Below are 25,546 nucleotides of genomic sequence, written 5' to 3' on the forward strand. Positions count from 1 at the left end.
TTTCCTTTTTCTACTGCTCATTGAACTTTGAACTTAACGCAATGTCCCAAATTGCATCTCAAGCAGCTACTATATAAAACATCTAATAGCGAATTAGTCTTTTATTATTGTGTGAATGTGGGACAAGGCCATGCTTGTCCTAAATAAATGCTTAATGTATTAAAACAAAAAGGAGATAATATTGCATTTGTGTTACTGTTTATAAGTAAACAGTAAATCTGATTGATTTCTGGACTGTCAGTTAGTAATGATGCTCTAAACAGAGCATTTTACAAATTAAGTGAGAGTAGAGTTTTTTTGTCTGACTAGTCCTTCACTTGTCACTTCCCTCTTCCTTTTTTTCTTTTTTGCATCGCTAGCTGCTCCCTCTGCAGCATCACCATTATTCAAGCCTGACGTGCATTTCAACCCTGTGTGAAGCTTTACGTTAATAATTTCTGGCAGAAAGAAAGTGGTCCTGATGCTGCAGCTCAAGGTATTAAAGGTTTGTCCACACTGACCTAAAGCTGCTCACGGTTGGATGCTGTCCTCAACCGTTGTGTATGTGTGTGTGTGTGTGCGTGTGCGTGAGAGTGCGTGCGTGCGTGCGTCTTGGCCATCTGCAGTAATTGTAAAATATTGTGATTCACCCCCTGAACTTAGAAGTACAAAGAAATGTTCTATTAATAACAAAAGTAAAATACGTTTTCTCAACAACATTGACTCAAACACATAAACTGTTATTCTCAGGACATTTTGCATGTTGCATTTCCTGAGTTTGATAATTGACTGTTGCCGGGGTCACGGTGCAGTGGCAGCTTTTTTCTTCTGTGTGCGTCTTTGCTCCACCCACACAGATGTGCAGACAGCTGTTAAGCATAAGCATTCATCAAACCCGAAAATGAATTCCACTTGATGGGTGGAAGCCTCATTTATATTTGGAGATTCCTGTGCTAAATTAACTGTGCTTACTGAGGAGTCAGTTGGCAAACCATCCAATTGGTGTTTTGCCATGTGTTCAGAGTACTTTAGTTCAAACGTCTGTATTTGATTGTGTTTTTTGTATGATGTTTTTGGGCATCATGATTAGAAAATTGGTTTGTATTCAAGAAAAAAACAGATGGAACGAGAAACAGAAAAGGGGCAATTATGTTGCTTATGCTGCGACTTTCCTCAGTCACCAACACCAACTCGAACAAAAAAAATCCTTATCTTTATGAAAAAAGAAAGAAATAGCCACACTCCTTTTCAGCAAAGATTGGGCATAACATTTGGGAAACCTGCTATATTTAGTGGCAAAGCCCTGATGTGACAATATCGTACTTAAGCCTTTGTACTGCTGAGATGTGGAAGTTACTGTAGTTAGTTTAAAACTTGAATGCTCAATGCCTTTTAGCTACAGTAAGACTACACACAGGCACATATCAAACATGGAAAACTCTTCACAGAAAGCTCAAACCTGGATTTGAACTAGATAACTTATAATAAATACATTTCATATCTGTCCCACACTTGTCGCCATATTTCTTTAATTATTGTAAAACAGAGATTTTGGGCTGATAATAATGGTTCATCACATAGTTCTGGGGAAAGGTCTAAAAGTTGCATGTGTTTAGATTTCTTCCCTCGACTACGTTTTGCCTGTGGAGTAAGCTTCAGCATGACTTTGTTAACCATCCAAGATGCAATGTAATAAAGTAACACTGTTTGTCCTGGGTGGGCTGACTGCATTCTGAGAATCTCACCATCTCTCACTATCTGTGTGTGTGTCTCCTCAGTACCACACTTGGAAAAGCAGTAAAAAACGTTAACAGCGCTGGTGCTGTTTCTCTTATTGAATCACTTGAGATACAATGCAAACAGTTCTCTATGGTAGCAACTTCAGTGATGGTGTGATAAGGACAATTCTGTGCCAAAAATCACACAGGGTAGCTTTGTGTTTGTGTAATGTAGGAGTTAGACTGGCTGGAATTCAGAGTAGCAGATGTGAATTCATACAACAACCAGCTAACTTCCTCTGACCTGGGCAAGTAGAGTTCACCACCCAGTAGTTTCTAGATTAAACTTAGTTATGACCTTTCATTTTATAAGTGAAACATGCCAGTCTAAATGAATATCACACACACTGTTGCAGACTTCAGTTGATTTATGAATCAGCAACAGTTGCTCTTTTCTGGTTCTTATTTTTTTAATAATTGCTTCCAAACTCATGAAATTATCCAGGATCTAGCCAAAAGTAACACAAGAAAGTGGAGGCACTTAGTTCAAGGGAAACTGGGCCATTAGGTGCTGCTTTTGAAGTAAAATTCCACTGTTTGGCACGTGTTGGTGGCAGATTTTGATAAGCTCAAAGCAGCTTTTCTTTTTCAAAGGTTGTGTTTGTGCACTCTACACTGCTCATGCATTTCAACCTTGTGGGTTGTGAAAGCAGATTACAAACTCGGTTCATATTTTAGATTACTTTCTTGTTTCACTGTATGTTATAATGTCAGTTTTTTATTAGAAATGAGTCATAAGAAGTAGCTTGTGAGACAGAGTTGAGCCTATATGAAATCACACTCTTCCCAGATAGAGTGGGGCTGTTTGGGTTAGGTCAGATAAGCCACATGTGACAACATCTAATGATATACAGTGGGGCAAAAAAGTATTTAGTCAGCCACCAATTGTGCGAGTTCTCCCACTTAAAAAGATGAGAGAGGCCTGTAATTTTCATCATAGGTATACCTCAACTATGAGAGACAAAAAGAGAAAAAAAATCCAGAAAATCACATTGTAGGATTTTTAATGAATTAATTGGTAAATCCCTCGGTAAAATAAATACTTGGTCACCTACAAACAAGCAAGATTTCTGGCTCTCACACACCTGTAACTTCTTCTTTAAGAGGCTCCTCTGTCCTCCACTCATTACCTGTATTAATGGCACCTGCTTGAGGTTGTGGACAGGTGTTTTTTATACTGATAATGAGTTCAAACAGTCACACTCCAAACTCCACTATGGCCAAGACCAAAGCGCTCTCAAAGGACACCAAAAACAAAATAGTAGACTTGCACCAGGCTGGGAAGACTGAATCTGCTATAGGTAAGCAGCTTGGTGGGAAGAAATCAACTGTGGGAGCAATTATTAGAAAATGGAAGACATACAAGACCACTGAGCCCGTCTGAAGTTTGCTAGAGAGCATTTGGATGATCCAGAAGAGGATTGGGTAAATGTCAAATGGTCAGATGAAACCAAAATAGAACAAATCGTGTTTGGAGTAGAAAGAACACCATACCTACTGTAAAGCATGGGGGTGGTAACATCATGCTTTTGAGCTGTTTCTCTGCAAAGGGACCAGGACGACTGAGCCGTGTAAAGGAAAGAATGAATGGGGCCATGTATTGTGAGATTTTGAGTGAAAACCTCCTTCCATCAGCAAGGGCATTGAAGATAAAACGTGGCTGGGTCTTTCAGCACGACAATGATCCCAAACACACCACCAGTGGCTTCATAAGAAGCATTTCAAGGTCCTGGAGTGGCCTAGCCAGTCTCCAGATCTCAACCCCATCGGAAATCTTTGGAGTCTGTGTTGCCCAGCGACAGCCCCAAAACATCACTGCTCTAGAGGAGATCTGTATGGAGGAATAGTCTAAATTACCAGCAACAGTGTGTGAAACAATTGGTGGCTGACTAAATACTTTTTTTGCCCCACTGTACTATACCATACACAAAAAAAGCCAAGTCTCTCCTAGACTTATAAAAGCATCAGATGATTGTTGATGGTTCTCTGCGGTCGGATTATAAGAAACAAAGGAATTCCTCACTTGTAATCTTGAATTGCGTTTTTTTTTCTTTCTTCAAGTTGGCATGTGAAAACCCTCCCTCCCAGAGCCACATGATCCTTTGTTGCGCTGTTACCTTTTAAGAGGGAAAAAACAAAGTGAGAAAATGCCTTCATTCCTTTCCAACAGGAATCGCTCTTCGTCAGATAATGGTCCTTAATTGAATGGAGGAGGAAGTGAAGGAAGTGTCAGTTGAGCAAATGCAGCGACCTCTCATTCCTGCCTATTGTAGAACAATATTTGTGTTTCTGCTGAGATGGTGGGTGGCTGCTTGAAAATGCATCAGCTGCAGCCATTCATCTGTGTTCTTAGACTTTTTGGAGGAGAAATATGTATCCAATCCAAGAATTTTGCACATTCATTTAAGTTTAAACTCTACTCCTCCATGCGATTTTGCTCTTCTCAAGATGTTGTTTTGCTTTTAGTAAGGTATTCTGAAATGTAGATAATAAAAAAAATCAACACACTTGATCAGTTTGTTTGTAATGTAGTCTTGCGCATTTACTTTAGAATGTAATTTGTTGAGTTCAAAAATAATAATAATGAAGTTTTATTTTTTTTATTGTGCTTAACATACAGACCCTTTCCAAAAAATTAGAATAGCATGGAAAAGTTTTTTAATTTCCATAATTCCATTCAAAAACTTAAACTTTCATAGATTATAGATTCAGGGCCCACAATTTAAACGATTTCAAGTATGTATTTGTTTATTTGGTGAAATAAACAAATAAATACTATTATTACTATGCTATTACTACTAATAAGACTTTTTTTTTTCTCCTTGTCTGCACATGCTGTCAAAGGTCAACACTACAAGAAGTGCAATCATTATGAGACAGCAACACATGTTTTATTATTGCAATAAAATAAATTGATTTATTTTATTGCTTAATTGTGACCATCACCAGCCCTCCCTAAGGAAGGGTAAGAAATCTTTTATTATAGGGAGGATAAAAATGGGAGAGTGGTGTTACACCTAAGTGGAGGGGGAGGGGGAGGGGAAAGGGAGCAGGGAGGAGAGACTCAAGATAGGAAATAAAAAGGGTGGGGAAGAATAGATTGTTATACAGTGAGGGTAAGATGTGAAGTTGTAGAATATACTGTGCTTATTATGTTGTGTAATCAAGCCAGTATAGTGACAAGTGTGAAGCTTAGCTATAATGGTGGTGGCTGTGGACAGGGGGAATGAGTGAGTGGTTGTACCTAAAGGTATTTGGGATTAACGTGTCTAAAGTTAAGCCCAGTATGAGTTTTATCCCACATCCCAAGTCGTGCCAGTGCATCATATACCAGTATATGTGCAAAAACCGTTACCTCAAACCCAGGTACTGCCCCGGGCCCACAGATGCAGCCTACTACTAATACTACTAAATAAATAAAATGAAGCTATTTCCAATCATTAACAGTAGGTGGCACTGCCCTCTTTTTGCTGACCATCAGAGGGTTCATTCTGGACTCTGTCCGATATCACACAATGACCTCACAGTTCTCTGGTGACATTTCTTTGCCAGACGCTTGGACAGTTCTGAATGACAGTGTGTGTGTTGGTTGGTGTGTGAGAGTTTGGGTGTGGCTTTTATCTAAAAAACTCATTGCAGTCTGAAGACTTTGCTGTGTAAACACGAAGAGGTTTTAATTGGACAGGAAATGGGATCTTCCTCAGCGCCATTACTCTCATGTATTGTGTGTCTCATCCTTGTTTCTATGAAGCCTTCATGTCATTTGATTGTAGAGTATGTTCAGTTAGTTTGTATCTGAGCCTGTCCGTCCCTCAGGCCCTGTCCCCTACCAGCGTCCTTGATAAACACACTCATGATGAGATCCAGCCAGAGAGGATTAAAGCCGACCTGCAGCCGTCTCAGCCCTTCTGAACAGGAAGCAGCGTCTCCTCTCTATTTTCTTTCCAGGCCAATTATGAACACGTGTAACATTAAATTAAGAGTTAAGTGAGACCTACCTACCATGTGGTATGTGAAACTGGCATGCGTGTTAAGCTAATGCTATTTATGTTTCCCTACTACTCCTGGCAGTTATTACAGTTGTGTGAGTTGGCACGCTGGCAGCGGGAGCTATTAAGATTGGGATCGTGTTGCGTCGGGCTCTTCCTCCCACATGCAAAAAAGGAATTATCAGCGAAATTGTGCTCTGGTTTTTTTTACTCCTTTGGAAAGGCTGTAGATTAGATCCTAGCTCTAGAGTGAGTCTCCAACAAGTTATCTTGGTGTTGACTATGGGGAAACTCCAGACTCTGTCACTCACTTGTTTGATCCCAAAAGATTGTAATATTTTATTTCACTGCTACTTCTCTTTTAGCTGAATAAGCTGAAAGGACTTGTAAGCTCATTTACTTCTGAGTAAAACCTGATGCTAGCTTAATCTCAAAAGCCTAATTCTTTAAGAATGACGGCGTATTAAAGGACCTGCATAGCACATAGATTCATCAAGATTAATGGAAAGGCTTTGTGCTCTGGCCCACTTAATTGTGTGTGCTACGAGGAAAAGGAAAAAATAAAGTAAGTTAACTGTAAAGTGAATATGTTAGTTGTGGCTTTTAGGCCACTCGCTGCTTTTCTGCTGACCCCACCCCCTCCGTGCCGCTCGGGTCCTGGCACTGCCAGCTGGGAGGTCTGATGTGATGACCATTGTGGGGCATTACACACATGCACAAACACACACTCTACACACATCTATTAAGGCTACACACTATTTATTTAGAATCATTTATTTACATGTCCAAGTGACACATATCTTCTCACTGCTCTGTGTGAGACAAATATTTCATTAGTGTGTGTCTGATCAATGGGAGTGTTGATTTTCCTTGTGTGGCTTTAGGAATGAGGGCACAAGAGGCTTCTGATGAGACGCCAGTGCAGATGTTGTTGATCTCATTGTAGGACAGAAGCTGTTCTGCAGGACAGCCAAGCATGCTGTAGTTTCAGCTCTAGATGTATCATTTGCAGAGCAGCGTGGACTTGCTTAAGGATGCAGCGTAGTGGAGAACTTGGGTGTACCTGTTAAAAAAAACTATCCATGCGTTGCAGAAAACTGGATGTTAAATCAATGAGAAGAGGAAGCAGATAAACTGATGAAGTTCTAGAAGAGTGGACGCTGTGTGAAGAAACTCTGTAACTAAACTAAAGAGAACTTATTCTATGGCGACTTGTTCAGAAACGAACAGTGACACAGAGGTACGTACTTCAGCTGACTTTCTTTCTTCTGAGTTTTCGTTCATGAGTAGTCTTCGACTACAGGTTCGCTTTGTGCATGCAGCAGATTGTAATCATAAAGCAGAAAAAAAGTTCAAATGTAATCTGAATACATATGAGAACACTTCATGTCTATTGATTCACCGATTCAAAGGAGGAACTAGAATATATTTTATATGTTTAGGTGTCAGTTTGTACTCATACCCGCATCAGTAAGATGCTGATGGCGGTTGACTGATTGTTGTTTTATCAGCTGTAATAGTTTAATGCACATGTGTCGAACTCAGGGCCAAAATCCGGCCCTTTAGAGCATCTAATTCGGCTTGCAGGAGAAAGTAAGAATGAGAGAGAAACCATTTATCATTGTGTAAATTACCAACTAATTCAGTTTTACATATCTCAGCCCCTCCAAATACACCAACTTAATGAAACTTCACTGTCTTTTCAGGTCTCACTGTTTCCCCATGTTTATATTACATGATGGCAGTAATTTTAATCTAACATTTTTGAAAGTACTCTCAATTTTTTCAAACTCCCGCAATTATCCTTGAATTATTTTACGAAATTTCACCAAATTAGATAAAAAAGTTGTGAATTTAAAGTGTAAATTCACTTATTGCTTGGATATTGTTGGTGCCCTACATACGTCATAATAATTTTATGTGGAAGTGCACATTAGAGCATATAATATTTTTCCACCTATAATCTGTGGCCCACTTGAGATCACAAAGGTTCGTATTGGGCTCCTGAATCAAAAGGAGTTTGACACACCTGCAATGCATTAAAGTTAAAGGTATTGTGGACAACGTTATTTTGGCTTCAACTTCTGAGGGGTATTCCATAAAGCGGGTTATGTTCAAACTCTGAGTATGTTCAGGCTCAAATGAGGGAAACTCTGAGTATCCCATTCCTAAACGCGAGGTATGTTCTTCTCTGAGTATGTTACCATGGCAACATTGTCCGTGAACTAAACCTGGTCGCTGGCAGGTTTTATCAAAGAAACCCTGGGTTTCTACCTAGCTCCGCCCACCTGAACACCATTTCTGAACACTTTAATGAACCTTAACACTTTTCTCTGAAACACATTAGTAACATCACACACCACAGACGTGTTCACATCATTACTAATGTTGTGTTGCTTTACGTCTTTTTTTTTTTTTTTTTTGTGCAAACGGTAGTTTTCTTTCTAACATTGTGGATACAGATCATTAAGTGAAAGACACTGAGAGGTTGATCTGCATTAAAACATCTACTGACGTCTGTAGTAAAGTTCACTGAATACAAACCTGTGGATAATATAAAGGAGGAGATGACAATTTAAATAAATCAACTTTTAAGGCTCGATTATTGTTTTATATTGTTATACAGTTAAATCTGTAGATCATACATCTTCGAAGGTATGATGGCGCAGTGAGTTGTGACGCTGCTCTTGAAAGCGATGGGTCGTGGGTTCGTGTCCCGCTTCAGTGTTTTTTGATGACATTTTTTAGGACGTTGAGATGACTCTACCGACAATATTACATTAAAAATCAATATAAATTATGTGATATGAAGCACCATTTACTGTCTTTATATCCAGTGTAACAGGAGGACTGTCTATGCAAACATCCTATGCTGCTGACACGTCTCCTCAGACACATATTCATATTATTCACCGCTCGTTACGTCACTGAAGCAATAAAGTGATGAAGCAACCAAAAAGTGTGACTAATTACGGGTGATTTAAGCCACTATAGTCACTGAAGACTGAACGCACCTTTAGAACAGGCTCATATTCATCAAACAACGGCTTATTTCACCCATCATGGTGAAAAAATCACTATCTTCCGTTTGGTTGTCATGGCAGTTTGAGTATTCTTTATTTCTATTTCTTTTTATCGCGCGCGTGCACGTAAGCAACCCAAGGTTTACATACTCAGGGTTGATTAACCCACTTCATACCAGCTTTAATGGAATCAGTTAAACAGAGTTTCCATCACAGAGTATGTTGACCCAGAGTTTATGGATAGACTCAGAGTTTGTTAACCCGCCTTCATGGAATACCCCGCTGGGTGGATGATCTTAACTATTGGTCCTCCTAATTATCAATCATTCTGATGATATGTTTACGTAAGGCCGTGGTACGCGCTTGTACTCATTTTTGGTGCGCATCGGGTCCTTTGAAAATGGATGTTCACTTACTGGTGATGAGTCTGACATAGTGGGAAAAATGCAAATCTTCTTTTGAAAGGTAAGCCTGTATGAGCGATGCCGACTCCAACTTGTAAACAGAGTTGTGCGCGACTAAAACTGGGCTTGTGCACGCTCTCTCGCACACGTAGGTGTTCCCTCTTGAGCAGGTAGAGTTTTGCGCATGTGCAGAGGCCGTTTCTTTTCTAAACTTGGGGAAAATTGTCCTCTATACCTTTATGAGATGGCGGAAAGCAGGTTTTTTTTAACTACACTGACAAGATTCCCTTAAGAAGAAAGAAAAATGCACCCTGGAGAAAAAAGGTCCGTCCTCTTTTGTTTTTTCCTAACCTAAACACATTGAAATCACTTATTGATCAGACATTTTGGCTTCTCAGCAATGGGAAAGGATTCCTCAGTGTTGAGGGCTGTGTCATCATCTGAACATTTCAGTGAGCTCAGTAGCAGTAAGTGAGGGGTGCGGATGGTTTATTTCTGTCTCCCTCTCTTGATGGAGAGTGCCAGCATCACACAGAGCCTTGCTCTAACTATCCAAACAACCTCGGCTTTCACACCAAGCGCACATGGCTCACTTTACAACCTTCTACTGGCGCCTCATAACAGGGAAAGCTACGTTTGTTAATTTAGCCTGTGCAACCCACATCTTTCACACATCACTTGTTCTGATAAAAACAATTTGGATTTATCGAATGAAAATTAATCTGAAGCCCTGTGTTTTTAGCATTTAAATTTGAGGCCTATAATCTATAACTTTTCTCCAGGATTTGGTAAATAAACATTCTTGTCCACAGGATCAACGCTTGGCTGCTAAGAAAATGAATTGGCACATTATGAGTAATATAGCATCACAGTGAAAATAGAAGGATTATAAATGACTGTTGATTCGTTTTCCTCTAATGCTAAAGCATGCTTTCATCATACAAGGTCAAATCTGACATGCTGTACTTTCCCTTCATGCCCTCGGTTCGCTTTGATTGCATTTCCCATGTCGGACAAAGAACTGGAGCTGTTTTTAATGAAACAAATCATTCATTAACTTTGTGTCAGCCTCAACATTACAGTGACAAAGCAGAACAGTTTGACACACAACGTGTGCGTTAAGCCAAAATTCTTTTCATTCTATATTTCTCAGGGACATCATAAAGGGGTCAAAACTAAACATGCCCTGTGCTCTCTATGCTTTTAAGGTTCTAAAGCAAGTGTGTTAACTTAAACTAAAATTAAATATTCATGTGTGTTAATGTTCATATGAAATGTTTTTTATTTCAAGTTGAAGGTTAAGTGGTCAATAAAGGGTTATGGTAACTATACAGTATGCTCACTACATGCTATCAGTTACTGCTATGGCATTAAGGGTGTACAATGCTATATAAGCCCTTTAGATCAGCAATTCTCAACTGGTGGGTCGGGACCCAAAAGTGGGTCACGGACTTGTACTGGGTGGGTCGCAGATGGCTGGTCAAAAATAATGAAATACTTCAAGTCTCTTGTGTTAGACTTGTTTTTTTTATTTTGAAAGAAACTTGTCTTTTGACAGGTATGCTGTGAAATACATGTTGCACAGGAAAAATATATAGATTTATGTTTTAAGAAAGATTATATACTGTATGGGATGTGGGTCCCAGGGTGAGACCATTTGAGAACCCCGCTTTAGACTAACCTACACACACTGTAGATCATTTTCCTTTCCCTCTCACTATAAATAATAAACACATGCACATGTTCCTAAACACATTGTATAAGGAAAAACACTGTGCTCACTTTTATTAAGAGTGTTTCAGTCAGTGGTGCAGCAGCCTATTACTTACCTCTGCCCCTGCTTCTTGGATTTCATTGATAGTAATGGATCAATTTTTCTGGACTGTTGATACAATAAACTGCTCTGAAGTCAAATTATGGCCAAACCCCATTTGTCTGGTTTCACATAACAAACGGGACTGAGCAGCACAGCTTCCCTTCTACATTTCATTTTTAGACTCTACTACGATATAAAGTGAATTTTTACAAGGTTAGGAAGGATTCAGTCTTAATTTTGACAGCAAATTTTGATTTAGAGTAATTGATTGAATTTAGTAATAGTCTTTTGTATAAAATGCAACTTGGTTTTAGTCAAAATGTAGTCTTCAGGACTATTTCATTACTATTGTGGTCTAGTTTTAGTCAATTAAATGACATCAATATTGTAGTCAATTAAATCTGTTACACATATAGTCGACTAAAGTGTAAAGCAGAGGTTCTCAACTGGTCTCTCCCTACCTTTTTTTTAGAATTCAACCAACCAAATTTAGTTTTTCAGAAATAGCTGTTGAAAACACACATGTATAATCTTTTCAAAAACATAAATATATTTTCCTGTGCAAAAAAAAAAAAACAGTTTATTTCAAAGTAAAAGACAAATCCAACATGAGAGACATTAAGTATTTATTTATTTTTGACCAGTTGTCTGCGACCCACTTTTGGGTCCCAACCCACCAGTTGAGAATTGCTGGTGTAAAGCATAAAGGTTTATGTATTTTTTTTCTTTTTTTTAAGATTCAATTACCATTGATCAACCTGATATTGGATAATATTATTGTTTGTAAATACACAGACAGATATGATGTGGAAGACCACATCACATGATTCCCATGGAACGAAATTATAGTTTAGTTTTTATTAGATGACGAAAATGTCAATATATTTTGTCATAGTTTCTGTTCACATCTGTTTTTTTAATTAGTCACGGTCTCATTATTGTCACTTAAAAAAATATAGTCAATGGAAACTGACAAAATGTTTTAGTCAACATCATTCATGCTGCAAAATTGAAAATAAATAAAACAAAAGATACATTTAAACTAAAGGCTCTATTTTAAAGCTTAGCTGAGTCTGAATGACAATTCAGATTTCAGGAGCTCCTTAAAACACAACAAACACATCAGGAAGACCTTAGGCTGTGATCTGTCCATGTGTGAAGGCTAATTCATCACATTGTGTTTACTTCGTATTAGGGATGTAACGATTAATCATAAGGCAGTTAAAAATCGATTCATAGGTATTACGGTTGATATCGATTTTCTGAAAATTGAATTGCAGTACTTTTTTTAACCAGCAGAGGGCGCTATCCACAAGTGTAGGCGGTGGGCGGAGTCTGCTAATACTTTCTTTCTGGCCGCCTTCTACTCTTAAATATGTTAATAAATGATTCATTGCCCCTTTAGCACCGAAAGAATATCTGTAATATTACTTGAATATCTGTAAAAGTCACGTTTTTCTATTAGCTCTGTCTGCTAGCATAGCTTCCCTTCTTCGCTGCAAGAATTTCTGCATGCCAACCGACCACTGGGTTACCAGCGCCCTCTGCTGGTCCAAACAAATATGGCGTAAATCAGTGTAATCACGTTTTTTTTTTTTTAAAGTCCAATTGTTAAGGCACAAAATACATTTTCAGTTGCACTTTTAAAAAGAAAAAGAACTATTATGCAGTTTTGCATTGTTTACTATAGAACCAGAATTTAAATTAATAGGCTTCATTTTCATTTGTATTATTCCTTTATTTATTTCATTCAAGATTTATTTTTAGTTAAATTGCATTGTTTTGAATAGTTTATCAAGGGATTCTTTTGACAATGAAATATAAAAGGAAAATAATACAGTATTTTCTAGTTTTTTCCCAAAAAAAAAATTTGTCTACAGTCCCATTTTGTAAAATAAATCGTCAGAGAATCGTATCGTGAACCCAGTATCGTGAATTGAATCGTATCGGGAGTTGAGTGAATCGTTACATCCCTACTTCGTATGTGTTTTTTCTCTCTCTCAAATGTGTCACTTGAAAACCTCTGGATGCCACTGCAATGATTGGCCATAGTAAATTCTGTGGTGGACGCTGTTGTATCAATGATTCCTTTTGTGTCGCGATGAAGTAACTTGGAGCTAGCCACAAAAAATGGAACTGGTTCAGCTCTCAGCTGGGAGTTGTACCACTGGGAGACTTTTCTTAGCTGCTTAATTGTCACGTGTGGAAATTAAGTCGGAGCTGATGAGGTAGAAGAAGGTTTTCTTCCTTTAGTATCTCAGGAATATGATCTCCGTTTAAAGAGCTCTGCTGTTTATGTTTGGGGTTTTGCGGCTGGTTCAGGTTTCTATCAATAGTCACTGAGGCATTGATTTGTGAGCTTCACACACTGTTGTCTGACTTGGCTTTTTCAATTGACTTTTGATGAAAAGTCAATGTCCTTTTCAGTTTGAACAGTACAAAATTGGCTACTGTTTGAGGATGTTTTTGCTCTTTCAATCATTCATTGATAAGTGTTTTATTCCTGTGTTTGGATGTTAATAATAGATAATAATTCATCGTAAGGGGAGGAACGTAGATGTGAGAATGTGGCTAAAATATGAATAAGGCCACGGGTTTTAGATCCGTCTGTGTTGTGACTCAGCAGAACGCAATGGCTTGTTGTGAGCGGTGCTTCTACTGTGCTGTGTAGTTGAACAGCTGTGCTGTAGGCTACTGATGATCTTAAACAGAGGAATTGTGGATTTGAGGGAGTGATTCTGCTACTTTCATTACTTGATCAGGGAAGCACGTGCTGAAGTTTTAAATTATGTTCCTTCCTCTTTGTAATCCATAGAAATCTAGCTTTAAAAATGTCATTAGTAATATTTATTTCCTTCTTAAAGCAGCACAGAGACTCTCAATGTGTTCAACTTTATTTCTCACGCTCTGATTATCTTCCTCTGTCTCATCTGCTCTTATGTAATAAATAGTGAATGCATTTTTCTCACATCTATAAGAAATATTTTACTTGGCTGCTTCTTATAAAAGCTTTTTTTTTCCATCTGGGATGGTTTTTCAAAATGCTGAATATTGTAAACTAAGTGACTGACTGGATGGATGTGAGGAAATGAATTATTCGTTGTTCTTTTAAGATTAAAATCTTCCCTCGTGAACAGTTTAAGGCAGAGGTAGAGTTACAGTGGGCATATCCTGGAGTTATTTATTATTTTATTTATTATTATTATTATTACTAAAATCCACGAGCCGTTGAGAGAAGAAACCAAACCAAATACAAGTCATGAACTATATTAACACACATTTAAGGGTTTGCCGCACACTCTGTGTATGGATAAAAATGCAGAGGGACTGGATGAATAGTTGAGTGCTGAAGCTGTCACTCCTGTATTAGTCATTGTATCTCACTCATCATGGCTTATTGTCTGTGAGTAAACACACCTTGTTGAAGCAACATTTGCCTTTTTCTGGAACAACTTGTTGGAGAAATTAGTTCTGTGAGCACAAATGGTTCAATGATGAAAGAGAATTAATTTATTAGCTTAATGATAAACCTTAAAAACAAAAGCCCACATTTATATTTTGGCTGATAGGAGGACACGGAGGTGAGGCTTTGTATGGGGTTCAGCAGGTTCAGTATTTTATTGTTTGTAAAAGACAAAAAGAAACATTTTGGTTTGATAAACACTTCAACAGCATCTATATCAGAGGTTCCCAACCCTTTTCGGGTCGTGAGACTCGTGACCCCATTTTGATATAACACATGACATTGTTTTTTACAGAATTAGTTTTTGATCATGTTTTAGAAATACAGATTAACCAGGGTTAGTGCACAAAGTGACAAGATACGTCACCTCAGAAATGTTCATACTTCATTTTATTTTAACTAGACTTATATTTGAGAGTTCAAGTATAGAAAACAGCTGTTTGTTATTTATTGTGTGTGTGATGTGTTAATTTGAAAAGGAATGATAATTTAAAAAATGTAAAAAATATAATTTTAAGCAGTTTTTTTGTTTTGTTTTTACCAATTACTAGACATTTCTGGCGACCCCATTTTAATTCCCCACATGTGATCCTGACCTCAAGGTTGAAAAATACTGATCTATATTGTTTCAGTCCTTGTGCGTATGGGCTAGTTTACATGCTCTCCCTGTTTTTGAATTGTTAAGCGTTAACTATCTACAGTAATTAAATAATTCCTCATCAAAATAACAAATCACTATTATTTAAAGTGATTGTTGTTGTTTCTGCACAGGCAGTGATACTGAAAGTTTTGATAAATAGAGATTGAGGCAGTTGTTGCAGTTTGTTGTATGTGTGTGTGAACGCTGTGATAGATGATGTGTGGCTCATCAATGCTGCTGATCGGTTCCCTGCGGCTCTGGGTGCTTCAGTGCAGCTGAAGGTCACTCCGTCCTCTGGTTGAGTATAAATGCTGGAGCATTGAGTCACTGCTTTTGTAGAGGGGATGAGGATCAGCTCTCACACACACACACACACAGCAGACTGAAGCTTCACGTGCTTGTTAAAAGCATCACAGGTGAGGATGACGAAGAAGAGGTAACGCACTGCATCATGGGTAAAAAGCGACTTGAAGATCAAACTTGAGGAGTTGAACTTTGCATGGCTCCTTTTTTTTTACGTCTGTCGATTTTACAAATTTAAACCTCTACACTTGTGGTGTTTTAGTCATATTTGCTGCTTTTAGCTTCATATTTGTGGCACATCGTGATGATAGTTTAGCCTGCTGCTGCTTTAAAGTTGTTGAATGTTTGCGATTGACCATGTCTTCTATGTAGGTCACAGAATCCACCATGTTAGACATTGATCTGGTAGGAAAGCAGGTCATTGACTTCCTCGTTTGGGAAACTATCAATGTTACCTCTGGCCTGGAGCTGTGAACTGCAAACACAATCAGGGTCGTCATGTGTGCAGGACATCAAGAGTCTAACCAAATGCTTTTAGATGCCAAACATTTTGGAAGCAGTGTGGATGCTTTAACATTGTTGCCTTTTCTTTGGGAAGAAGTGACTCCTTATGTAAGTTGGACAGGAATGACTGAGTGTCACTGCACACACACATTTCCTTGAGTGATGTTTTACCCTCTGAAACATAACGGGAGGCTTTTGCAATATTCATACATGTTAGAGAACTGAAGCCCAGGGGTGCAGCAGCACTTTTAAAAGTGAGGGTGTTCTAAGCATAGGTCAACCATTGACTCCCAATTTAGTTTATTAGATCAATTTACTAAAACCATGATAAAGCGTTATTAAGTCACTGATACTCAACATGTGGCTCTTTAGGTCTTAATTTGAATTATTATTCCTAAGTTTTTTAACCATTTTTTGCCACTTTGCATTCAAATAAGCTACCATTTGCCCAATAAATAACACTTTTTTTCCTTTTTTCTCAGCATTTTGCCTCTTTTTGTTGAACACTTTTGCCCTTGTTCACTATATTTGCCACTTTTTGCTCATTTAAGTTACTTTTTCCATTACATACCATCTGTTTCTTCTTTTTCGTAAATTTTGTTGCCACTCTTGACTGCTTTTGGCCCATATTAGTCATTCTTTTCTTGCCATGCTTTTGCCCCTTTTGGACAGTTTTTTGCCATTTGTTACTCATTTTTTGTCACTTTACTTACACTTTACTCATCGCTGTCAACTCTTTGTTTATCTCCTCGTAACGGTGACTTTGTCAAACGGCTGACTGTGATTGGCTTGATCACTATTCAATCAATCTAACTGGACAAATACATTTTGAACAATGTATCCCTCTGTAAAAAGTGAGGGGGATGATTTTTTGTTTTTATGAAAGTGTGGGTGTCGCATCCCCCACAGGTGAGATGTGTCTGCTCAGCAGCCCATATTAACTCTTCATTTTTACATATGTTAGTTACTCACTTTTATTTTATCTTCTTTTTTTTTTTTTGCCTCATCTTTATCCGTCTTGTCTTTTTCTTTGCGCTGGTCCCCTTTTTTCCCTCTAACCTGATGTGACACCCTGTTAAACCCCCTCCATGTATTTTCCTTAATGGGTGGAGATTGCAGAGTGTACTGTAGCACCAGTTGTAATGGAAGACAGTGACCACGAGCCTCCTTCCTCTTCTGATGAACATGACTCCAGCCCTGCGTCCCCCAATCCCAGCAGGGAACACAATGCTGAGCAGGTATCAGAGAAAACCCAGAAAAACCAAAGCCTGAGCTCTTGCTGACATGACATTTAATTATTTATTTCACACACGGAGAGGACAATCCACATCTATCAGATCTTTATCATCATAGTATTAACTTTATATGTACTGTATCTTAAGGTGTTTAGTTCCCCTCCAAAGAGGAGCTTCTGGAGTTCAACGTGGAACACAAAAACATGGCCTGAGCTCAATGTCACAGTGACTGCTGCATTATTTATCAGGAGAGCTGTGGAAACATCCACCATCACAGCCCTTCAGTAGAGTCTCCTCTTACAGAAAACAATCAGAAAGTATAGATTACATAACAAGCAGGTCCTCAATGTTTCAGTGTTCAAACATCTGTTAGAGGCTTCCAACCCATATTACAGAACAGAATCTTTACAGTAAATCCGACCGATTATTAAATCTATGATGTCACTGTTTCACATGAGCTTTAGCCTTTATTGATTGACATTAAAGGAAGGTGTTTTCCAGCTTCTTCATTCTCTCTTTGTAAAACTTCCACTCTATTAAGTAGTTAAAGGCACATCAGCATGTTTTAGAACTGGGCAAGCAGGTTTTTCCGTTGAGTGCCAAACTATATAGAGTAGTTAACCCTTCAGATTTGGATAAACATGGACTCAAAAAAAGAATAAATGAAATACTAGACTTGAGAAAAAAATCCCATACAAAGCCTCGATGCTTCAAACAAGGCTAATGCTAACTAGCGCCAATATTCTCCATTAGTATTAACGCACACACAAAGTGGATTTTTTTAAAGTTATTATATCATGGAAGCCAACAAGGAAACCAACTACCGTATCTATGAATACATTGAGAGCAACAAACAAACAAACTCATTCATCACGTGAATTAGTCCTTGTTTTTTTAGTTTTTTAAGTTCTCCTTTTGCCAGATGTTACAGAAGGTCTCCACACTCCCCACTCTACCTTTTCTCTTTCTTATTTTTGTGTCTACCTCCTCCTTTGCACCATTCCATTCCTCCGACTTTGGTGTCTCTTTAGCATTCCAGCCATTCGGACGACTCTGAGGTAGAGAACATAATGCAACACCCTCAGCATCATGGAGGCCATGGCCACCATCATCACCACCACCATCATCCCCAGCAGCAGCAGACTGACTCTGACCTTGACCACACACACTATCATGATCACAATCACCACCACCATCATGACCATAATGAGGCCGAGCCTGCAGACAGGGAGGCTGAGGGCGAGGATGCCCCAAACACCCCATCCTACCTGCGCCCCCCAGTGGCAGGAAGAGCTCAGTCAGATTCAGGTTCAGACTCTGTGTTCCCACAGAGCAGGAGTGTGGAGTTTGATCTGCCATCGTCTAGTGGTCCTTCCAGGCCCAAGAGCCCTTGGGGACTGTTTGACCCGTACTACAATAATGAGGTAACACGTGGACGTAGAGACCCTGGGTGTGTGTATTGTTTGTGTTTGTGCTCTTTTGGTGGAATGAGAAGGGTTGGTTAGTTCCTGGTTTTTGTGTGTCAGAAAGAAAGACATCCTTTCTCCGATTATGGATTTGCTCGGTAACCTGAGTCCACGTGGTCAAATGTGTTTTACTGAAAAACTCTTTCATCCTGTTTCCAGGACCAGGACAAGGAGTATGTGGGTTTTGCAACGCTGCCAAACCAGGTGCACCGCAAGTCTGTGAAGAAGGGATTTGACTTCACGCTGATGGTGGCAGGTAAATCCTTCGGTGCACATTAGTGGACATTTGATCTTAAGCTCACCTCTTACTTTAAAGGGACTGATAATCACAAAGTCTGGAGTTTGGCTTTTTTATCCTTTTGTCGCTCTTTGTTTAAAGGCGAGTCAGGCCTGGGAAAGTCTACCCTGGTCAACAGTCTGTTTCTGACTGATTTGTACAAGGATAGGAAGCTGCTCAACGCTGAAGGTGACTTTTGATTGTGTCTGCTCTGCGTCCAGCGCTTTAATCTGCTGCTGATATTAAGAAGTGAAGCCTGTCTTTTCTTTCTCTTAGAGCGAATCATGCAAACGGTGGAGATCACCAAGCACACTGTAGACATTGAGGAGAAAGGTGTCAAACTAAAGCTCACCATTGTGGACACCCCAGGGTTTGGAGATGCTGTGAACAACCATGAATGGTAACTTTTGACACTTTTAATGATAGAAGATGATTTCAGCTGCTTCCTACTGGTGAGGGACCCTGTGTGTTTTTGTTCTAGCTGGAAACCAGTGGCCGACTACATCGACCAGCAGTTTGAGCAGTATTTCAGGGACGAGAGCGGCCTCAACCGCAAGAACATCCAAGATAACCGCGTCCACTGCTGCCTCTACTTCATTTCCCCCTTCGGTCACGGGTAACGCCAAGTTATTCTTTTATTTTATGATCTCATTATAGAGTTATATTATCAGTAAATCCTGGAGGACAGTGGAGGACACTAGCTAGCCACAAAGATCAAAGAGCAGACATTTCCTAGGAAGAAAAAAAAACACAGAGCACAGATAGTGTGAGGTGGCCTAAAGCTGCAGATAGGAGAGAGTGGGAAACTCAAGCTCAGGCTTGATAACCCTGTAGCTGCCTACCTTTGATGCTGGTGTCTAGTGTTAAAAAGGCTGAAACACCTCCTGATTCATAGGAACACTACTAATGATGAGTCCCAAATTACATTCTTCTCATATCTGAGACACGCCACACTCAAATGATAAACCTCATGTGACTGCCACATTTTGGCACAAAGGAGAGTTTAACATCATGTCCTGTGTTTAATGATTCCATTCAGAGGAAGATCATTTAACCTCCACGTGTCCCAGAGAGCTGAGCTACCTGTGAGCACTGACTCTGTGTTCAGCTCCATTGACATCTGCTGCAGTGCTTTCACACAATCAGATATGCTGATGTCGAACTTCTCAATGCAGCTGTGCACATGCACTGTTCCTTATCACCGTACACATCAAAGAAGAACAAGAAACGCTGCAGAGCATTATTTTTTAAACACTCTGATGGTGAAAGTGCTTCATCTGCTGGTGAATGTTAGACACCGCATCCAGAGTTTATCTAAAAATCCAACTAGTGACAGAGTCGTGGCTCTAATAAAGCCAAATCAGCATTTATAGGCTGCAGAAGTTGTTTTAGATCCGTCATTACTAAGATGAATCTTAACGCCTTTTCAAAAACATCCATCACAGAGAGTCCCTGCCTGGTGTGATTCTCCTTCATTCTAATTTTCTGTGTCTTTAACAGTCTCCGCCCTCTGGACGTGGAGTTCATGAAGGCTCTGCATGAGAAGGTCAACATCGTCCCTGTTTTAGCCAAAGCCGACACACTCACCCCAACCGAGGTGAAGAGGAAGAAAATCAAGGCAAGGCTATGGAGGAATAGATAGCCAAATAGTATCATTCATCACACTGAATCCTGAAAATCTCTTCTTTAAAAAGCACTCTGAAATCTTGTACCTGTAAACTTCTGGGACAGATTTTTGTTCATATTGTTACATACGTATATGTTTTAATTTGGATTCATCTGCAGATCAGGGAGGAAATTGAACAATATGGCATCAAGATATACCAGTTTCCTGACTGTGACTCTGACGAAGACGAGGATTTCAAGAAGCAGGACTATGAGCTGAAGGTGTCTGTCTGTCTGTCTGTCTGTCTGTCTGTCTGTTTGTCTGTCTGTCTGTCTGTCTGTCTGTCTGTCGGCAGTAAATTGATAACTTGAAACTAAATGCTGACATGAGCTAAATGTTTAAATCCGAATCTATTTTTCTGATAAACATCTCATAATGCAGGTTTTTCAACCTTGTGATCATAACCCCATATAGGGTCGTCTGGAATTTTAATGGGGTCGCCTGAAATGTTCAGTAATTGATAAAGAATAATAAATGGTTAAAACTACATTTCATTTTACTTTTACATTTATTTATTTTTTCCCAAAATAAAACACAACACACAATCTTAAACAACTGTAATTTATACTTTCATTTTCTCAAATATAAATCTGTTTCAAATTTAAATAAAGAAAAGAAGAAAGAGAAAAAGTAAATAAATAAATAAAATATAGTATGAAAATGCCTGAGCTGGTGCATCTTGTCACGTTGGAAACTAATCCTGGCTACTCTGTATTTGCTGTACAGTATGAAAAAGTTATTTTAGAAAAAAAGAAGTCTTTGTGGCTGCCAGAATTTTGTAATATTAAAATGGGGTCATGACCCAAACAAAGTTGGGAACCACTAAGAAACTGAGCATCCTCACAGCTTACAGATGAGTTTCCATTCTTTAACGCCCTCTGCTGGGGGCTTTGTGTCAGCACAGAGAAATGGAGATAAAATCTCTGAAGGCGCTTTCACACCGAATGCGACTGAAGTAGCTCGATTACATTAAAATCAATGTAAATGATGCAACTTCAAGTTATTTCCCCTAAAGCGACGTGACGTGTAATTTGCTCAAAGTTGAAAAACCTGAACTTTTTAAGCAACTAAAAGCGACAAATCACTCGTCCTTCACTGTCTGTAGAGCGGATGCTGCAGCCCCTTCCTGCTCCATCCCGCTACAGTGCAGACGGCTGCAGCGGAGGCTGTACAACTTCCTCAATTTATTGGGGCAAAATTAAAGTGATTAACTTCTTAAAAACCACAATAACTACTGATCATAACACATTCTGAGTGAACTCATCATTTAATATCTCCGTAAGTTGATCATTTAAACCGTAAAAGTGGAGCAAAAAGGAAAAGAAGTGATCAACCCTCTCTCTCTTTCTCTCTACCCTGTCACCGGCTCAACACACACACACACACACATTGATCCCTGGTGATCGGGTCACTGGAGCGATGGGGTGACCAAGAAGCACCGCTATGTGCAAGCGCCTCATCAGGGGAGATGGAAGCTACTGCAGCGCTGCAGTCGCGTTCGGTGTGAACGCACCTTTAGGCTACATTCACAATGCAAGCAAAAGTGGCGCAAATCAGATTTTTTTTTTTTTGGAGGTCAAGTGACCAGATCACATTTTTTAGACCACTTTCATATGTGGTCCTGAATCAGATACAGATCAGATATTTTTCAATGTGAAATCAGTGAACGACCAAGACAGGTTTGATGCACGTTTGATATGTTAACGTTGCAGTTACTCACAAACTGATATAAGTCCTTCTCTGTCTATCCCCCTGAAGGAAAGTATTCCCTTTGCAGTAATCGGCAGTAACACAGTGGTGGAGGCCAAAGGTAAAAGAGTGCGAGGCCGTTTATATCCCTGGGGCATCGTAGAAGGTATGAGGAGCACAGGTCACACCACCTGATGAACATGACGTGCTGATTCTGTCCTGCTGTGCTTTGCAGTGGAGAATTCTGCACACTGTGATTTTGTGAAGCTGAGGAACATGCTGGTGCGCTCACACATGCAGGACCTCAAGGACGTGACTAGGGAGTGTCACTACGAGAACTACCGAGCCCACTGCATCCAGAGCATGACACGCATGGTCGTCAAGGAGCGCAACCGCAAGTACGACCTGAGCGCACGCTTACACACACACACACACACACACACATTTACACTGCTACGTGAGAACCATCAGAGAACGTGTGACGTCTTCCTCTCCACAGTAAACTAACCAGGGAGAGCGGTACGGACTTCCCCATCCCTGCGGGGCCCACGGGGCCCGAGAGCGAGACGGAAAAGCTGATCCGAGAGAAAGACGAGGAGGTACGGCACAACGACCACCAACTGGAGTCACATGACCTCGAACACAAGTCTGAGCTCACAGAGGCTCCGCCCACCCAGGAGACACACTCACAGCACATAGGAGATGAACAGCTCTAAGAGGCAGAGGTTTACACAGATGTTTTAGTCAGAGTGAAGATGATTTATCAGCAGAAACACGACTTAAAATCAGCAACAGGACCAGAGATTGGTGTAAACGTGTGTTATTAAACATTAGAAAACTGTGAAGAGAGTTTTGAGTTGGCCATAGAGAGAGAAACCTCCTATTTATGTTCCTGCTGTATAATATTTTAGTGTTTGGTGTGCAGATAATAATCTAAAATATATTTATTGATTTTATTTATTTAAAGTGCAAACACACGTGATGTGGTCTTTGTCTCTCCCAGTATCCCCAATCACCTCCTATAAAATGTATTTTATTCAATAAACGGTTTTTCTCACTTATTTTTTCATTTTGTATATAATAATTTGTAAATATTCCACGATATCAACACATGAATGTTACTCCAACGTATGACATCACAGCAACAATCTCAGTTTTTCTCCTCAAATTTAATTAAAGCATCACAGAAACACTGCAGTCGCTCAGTTTAATTGTTAGGAAAAAGAGAAAAGCCCAGTTTGATGTGAGAGGAGGAATGTCAGTGAGCGTCTGATCAAAGTGGGAGGAGTCAGAGGCCTGCAGTAGGTCAGCATAGGTCATGTGATCTCTTTTCCAGTGCTATCGATTAGTTGTGTGTGTATTCATGTGTAACTGATAAACACACACTCTCTGCTCACAGCTGCGGCGGATGCAGGAGATGCTGACGAGGATCCAGAACAACATGAGCTCTCAGAATGAAGCGTTCTAACGCCTGGACTCGCGCCACACTTCCTGTTTCTGTCTCAGTGGGTGAAGGGCCGCACTCCTTCCTCATCATCAGCAGCAGCGTGTTGGTCACGGAAGGGCGAAGTTGCTGGGGAGGCGGAGCCACGTTCTTCTGAAATTTCCAGCTAATCCACTACCCTTTGTTTCCTCCCCCTGGATCTGATATTAACAACAACACACCCCCTCCCCCCAGGCCTGCCTGCACTCTGCTGTGTCCCACAGTGCTGACGTTGCTTGAATGGGTTTGTTTACTTACATATCTGAGTTAGTGTTTATTTCAGTAACTACGCCATCACAGGGTTTGGTTTCTACAGTTTCTGAGGTTTACATCAAACGTTCTGATGCTTTTATTTAGCACACTTCTAATGTGCATGTATTTTTTATTTTATTTTTTACAATTGTTTCAGTTCAAACATGTAATTTGTCATTTCTATTTCTTACCTAAACACTTTTTTTTCTTATATGTTGCTGCTTTTATTTAACTGCACTCTGTTGTGCTTTATATGGATGATGGTTTCATTTATTTTTTATTTGGTTTTATTTTAAAGCCAGGGATGTGCGGATGGATTCATGTCGGTTTAACATGTTTATTATATTTTACTAATGTCTCTGATCGGTTTTATGTCACATGAAAAACATTGCTAACATTATATGAGATACAGTCCAGTGAAAAGTCTCTTTAGGTTAATATTGAAGGTTCTGCCCGTACTAGACTATTAGTGATATTGTTTATTGAGATAAAACCTGACATCTGCATGTGGGGCACATGAGGAGGCAAGGGTTGCATCCTCAGACATGCCGTTTTCCAACTTTAAGCCCCGCCCCCGTATTAAAGTAATCAAACTGTGCTTGAGTTCATACATTTTCTATTTAAAGAAAACCTTCAGAAGCTCATCATTGATAAATATTAAGAGTGGCACTTAAAACTGATTCAGCTTTGAAAAAGACATTTTTTTCCCCATTTTCTTCACAGCTCTTTGTTCCCACCTTAAAAAAATGTTTTTTTCACTCTGTTCTGACTTGTTGTGTGACTTTTTTTGTTTTCAGAAGTAAAAACATTCCTGGAGGTTGGCTCCAGAGTTTCAGCTGGTGCTTCTCTCACTGAAATGGTTTTGTATTAAAACCTTCTTTTGTTATGCAACCTTTTAGAGAATATTTATGTATGAATTTATATGAGAAACAAGGGTGGAAAGGTCAATATGTACAAAAATATAATGTTGTAATAAAATATGAACACACTTTGTTAACTTTTCTTTGTATGTGTGTACAAGATGTTGAGCTTATGGTTAAAGTTGAAGGATTTATTGTAATTTAATCTTGATTTTTGAACAACTATTTGAAGCAGATTGATGGGATAGATCAGATCACATAATATCCTCAAAGTGCTGATAAAAAATTTAAAAAAATAAAGCAGTCACATGCTGTAAAGTTTGAAAGTGTGGACTTGAAACTTTCCCCCATCGTTTTGCTTTAATGTTAGTATGGATGAATGAATCCGGTTGGGGAAGCAATGGTATTACCAAATATCGATACTTTTAGTAGCATCAATACTAGACCAATGTACCCGAGTACAATGCTCATCAGAAAAAGCAGAGAAGCATTTAAAAGAATCAACACTACCTAAACACCAGAAATGATACTATTTGTAAAAGTATTGACACTAAGCCGATGCATCTGGATATGATGTTCATTTAAAAAATGATTGATACTTTTAAAAGTAGATAAATAGTATTGTAACCACTCAGAATCGATTCTTTAAAGGTATTTATACTGAGCCGATGTATCTAGCCTTACTTCTAATTATTGGTGTTTGTCATATTTTTGAAATT

General features: G+C 39.2%; 1 protein-coding gene across 5 annotated transcripts in view; it reads left to right on the forward strand.

Annotated features, from left to right (window-relative positions):
- Window positions 1-24,960, forward strand: part of septin4b (septin 4b) — a 43,708-nt gene extending 18,748 nt beyond the window's left edge. For 3 of the 5 annotated variants that reach the window (XM_028464024.1, XM_028464026.1, XM_028464027.1), the window contains 10 exons: window positions 18,760-18,856; window positions 18,980-19,066; window positions 19,154-19,277; window positions 19,359-19,493; window positions 20,378-20,495; window positions 20,663-20,764; window positions 22,302-22,398; window positions 22,468-22,630; window positions 22,732-22,831; window positions 23,632-24,960. In XM_028464024.1, coding sequence (XP_028319825.1) covers window positions 18,760-18,856; window positions 18,980-19,066; window positions 19,154-19,277; window positions 19,359-19,493; window positions 20,378-20,495; window positions 20,663-20,764; window positions 22,302-22,398; window positions 22,468-22,630; window positions 22,732-22,831; window positions 23,632-23,700 — 1,092 coding nt within the window. In that variant the 3' untranslated portion in view covers window positions 23,701-24,960. Of the gene's footprint in view, window positions 1-6,704; window positions 6,987-17,205; window positions 18,559-18,759; window positions 18,857-18,979; window positions 19,067-19,153; window positions 19,278-19,358; window positions 19,494-20,377; window positions 20,496-20,662; window positions 20,765-22,301; window positions 22,399-22,467; window positions 22,631-22,731; window positions 22,832-23,631 lie in introns of those variants that run through there. The other 2 variants (XM_028464025.1, XM_028464022.1) reach the window with 2 other exon arrangements.
- The last annotated feature ends 586 nt before the right edge of the window (window positions 24,961-25,546 follow it).

The sequence above is a fragment of the Gouania willdenowi genome, chromosome 13, assembly GCF_900634775.1.
Source record: "Gouania willdenowi chromosome 13, fGouWil2.1, whole genome shotgun sequence".
In the NCBI taxonomy this organism is placed as follows: domain Eukaryota; kingdom Metazoa; phylum Chordata; class Actinopteri; order Blenniiformes; family Gobiesocidae; genus Gouania; species Gouania willdenowi.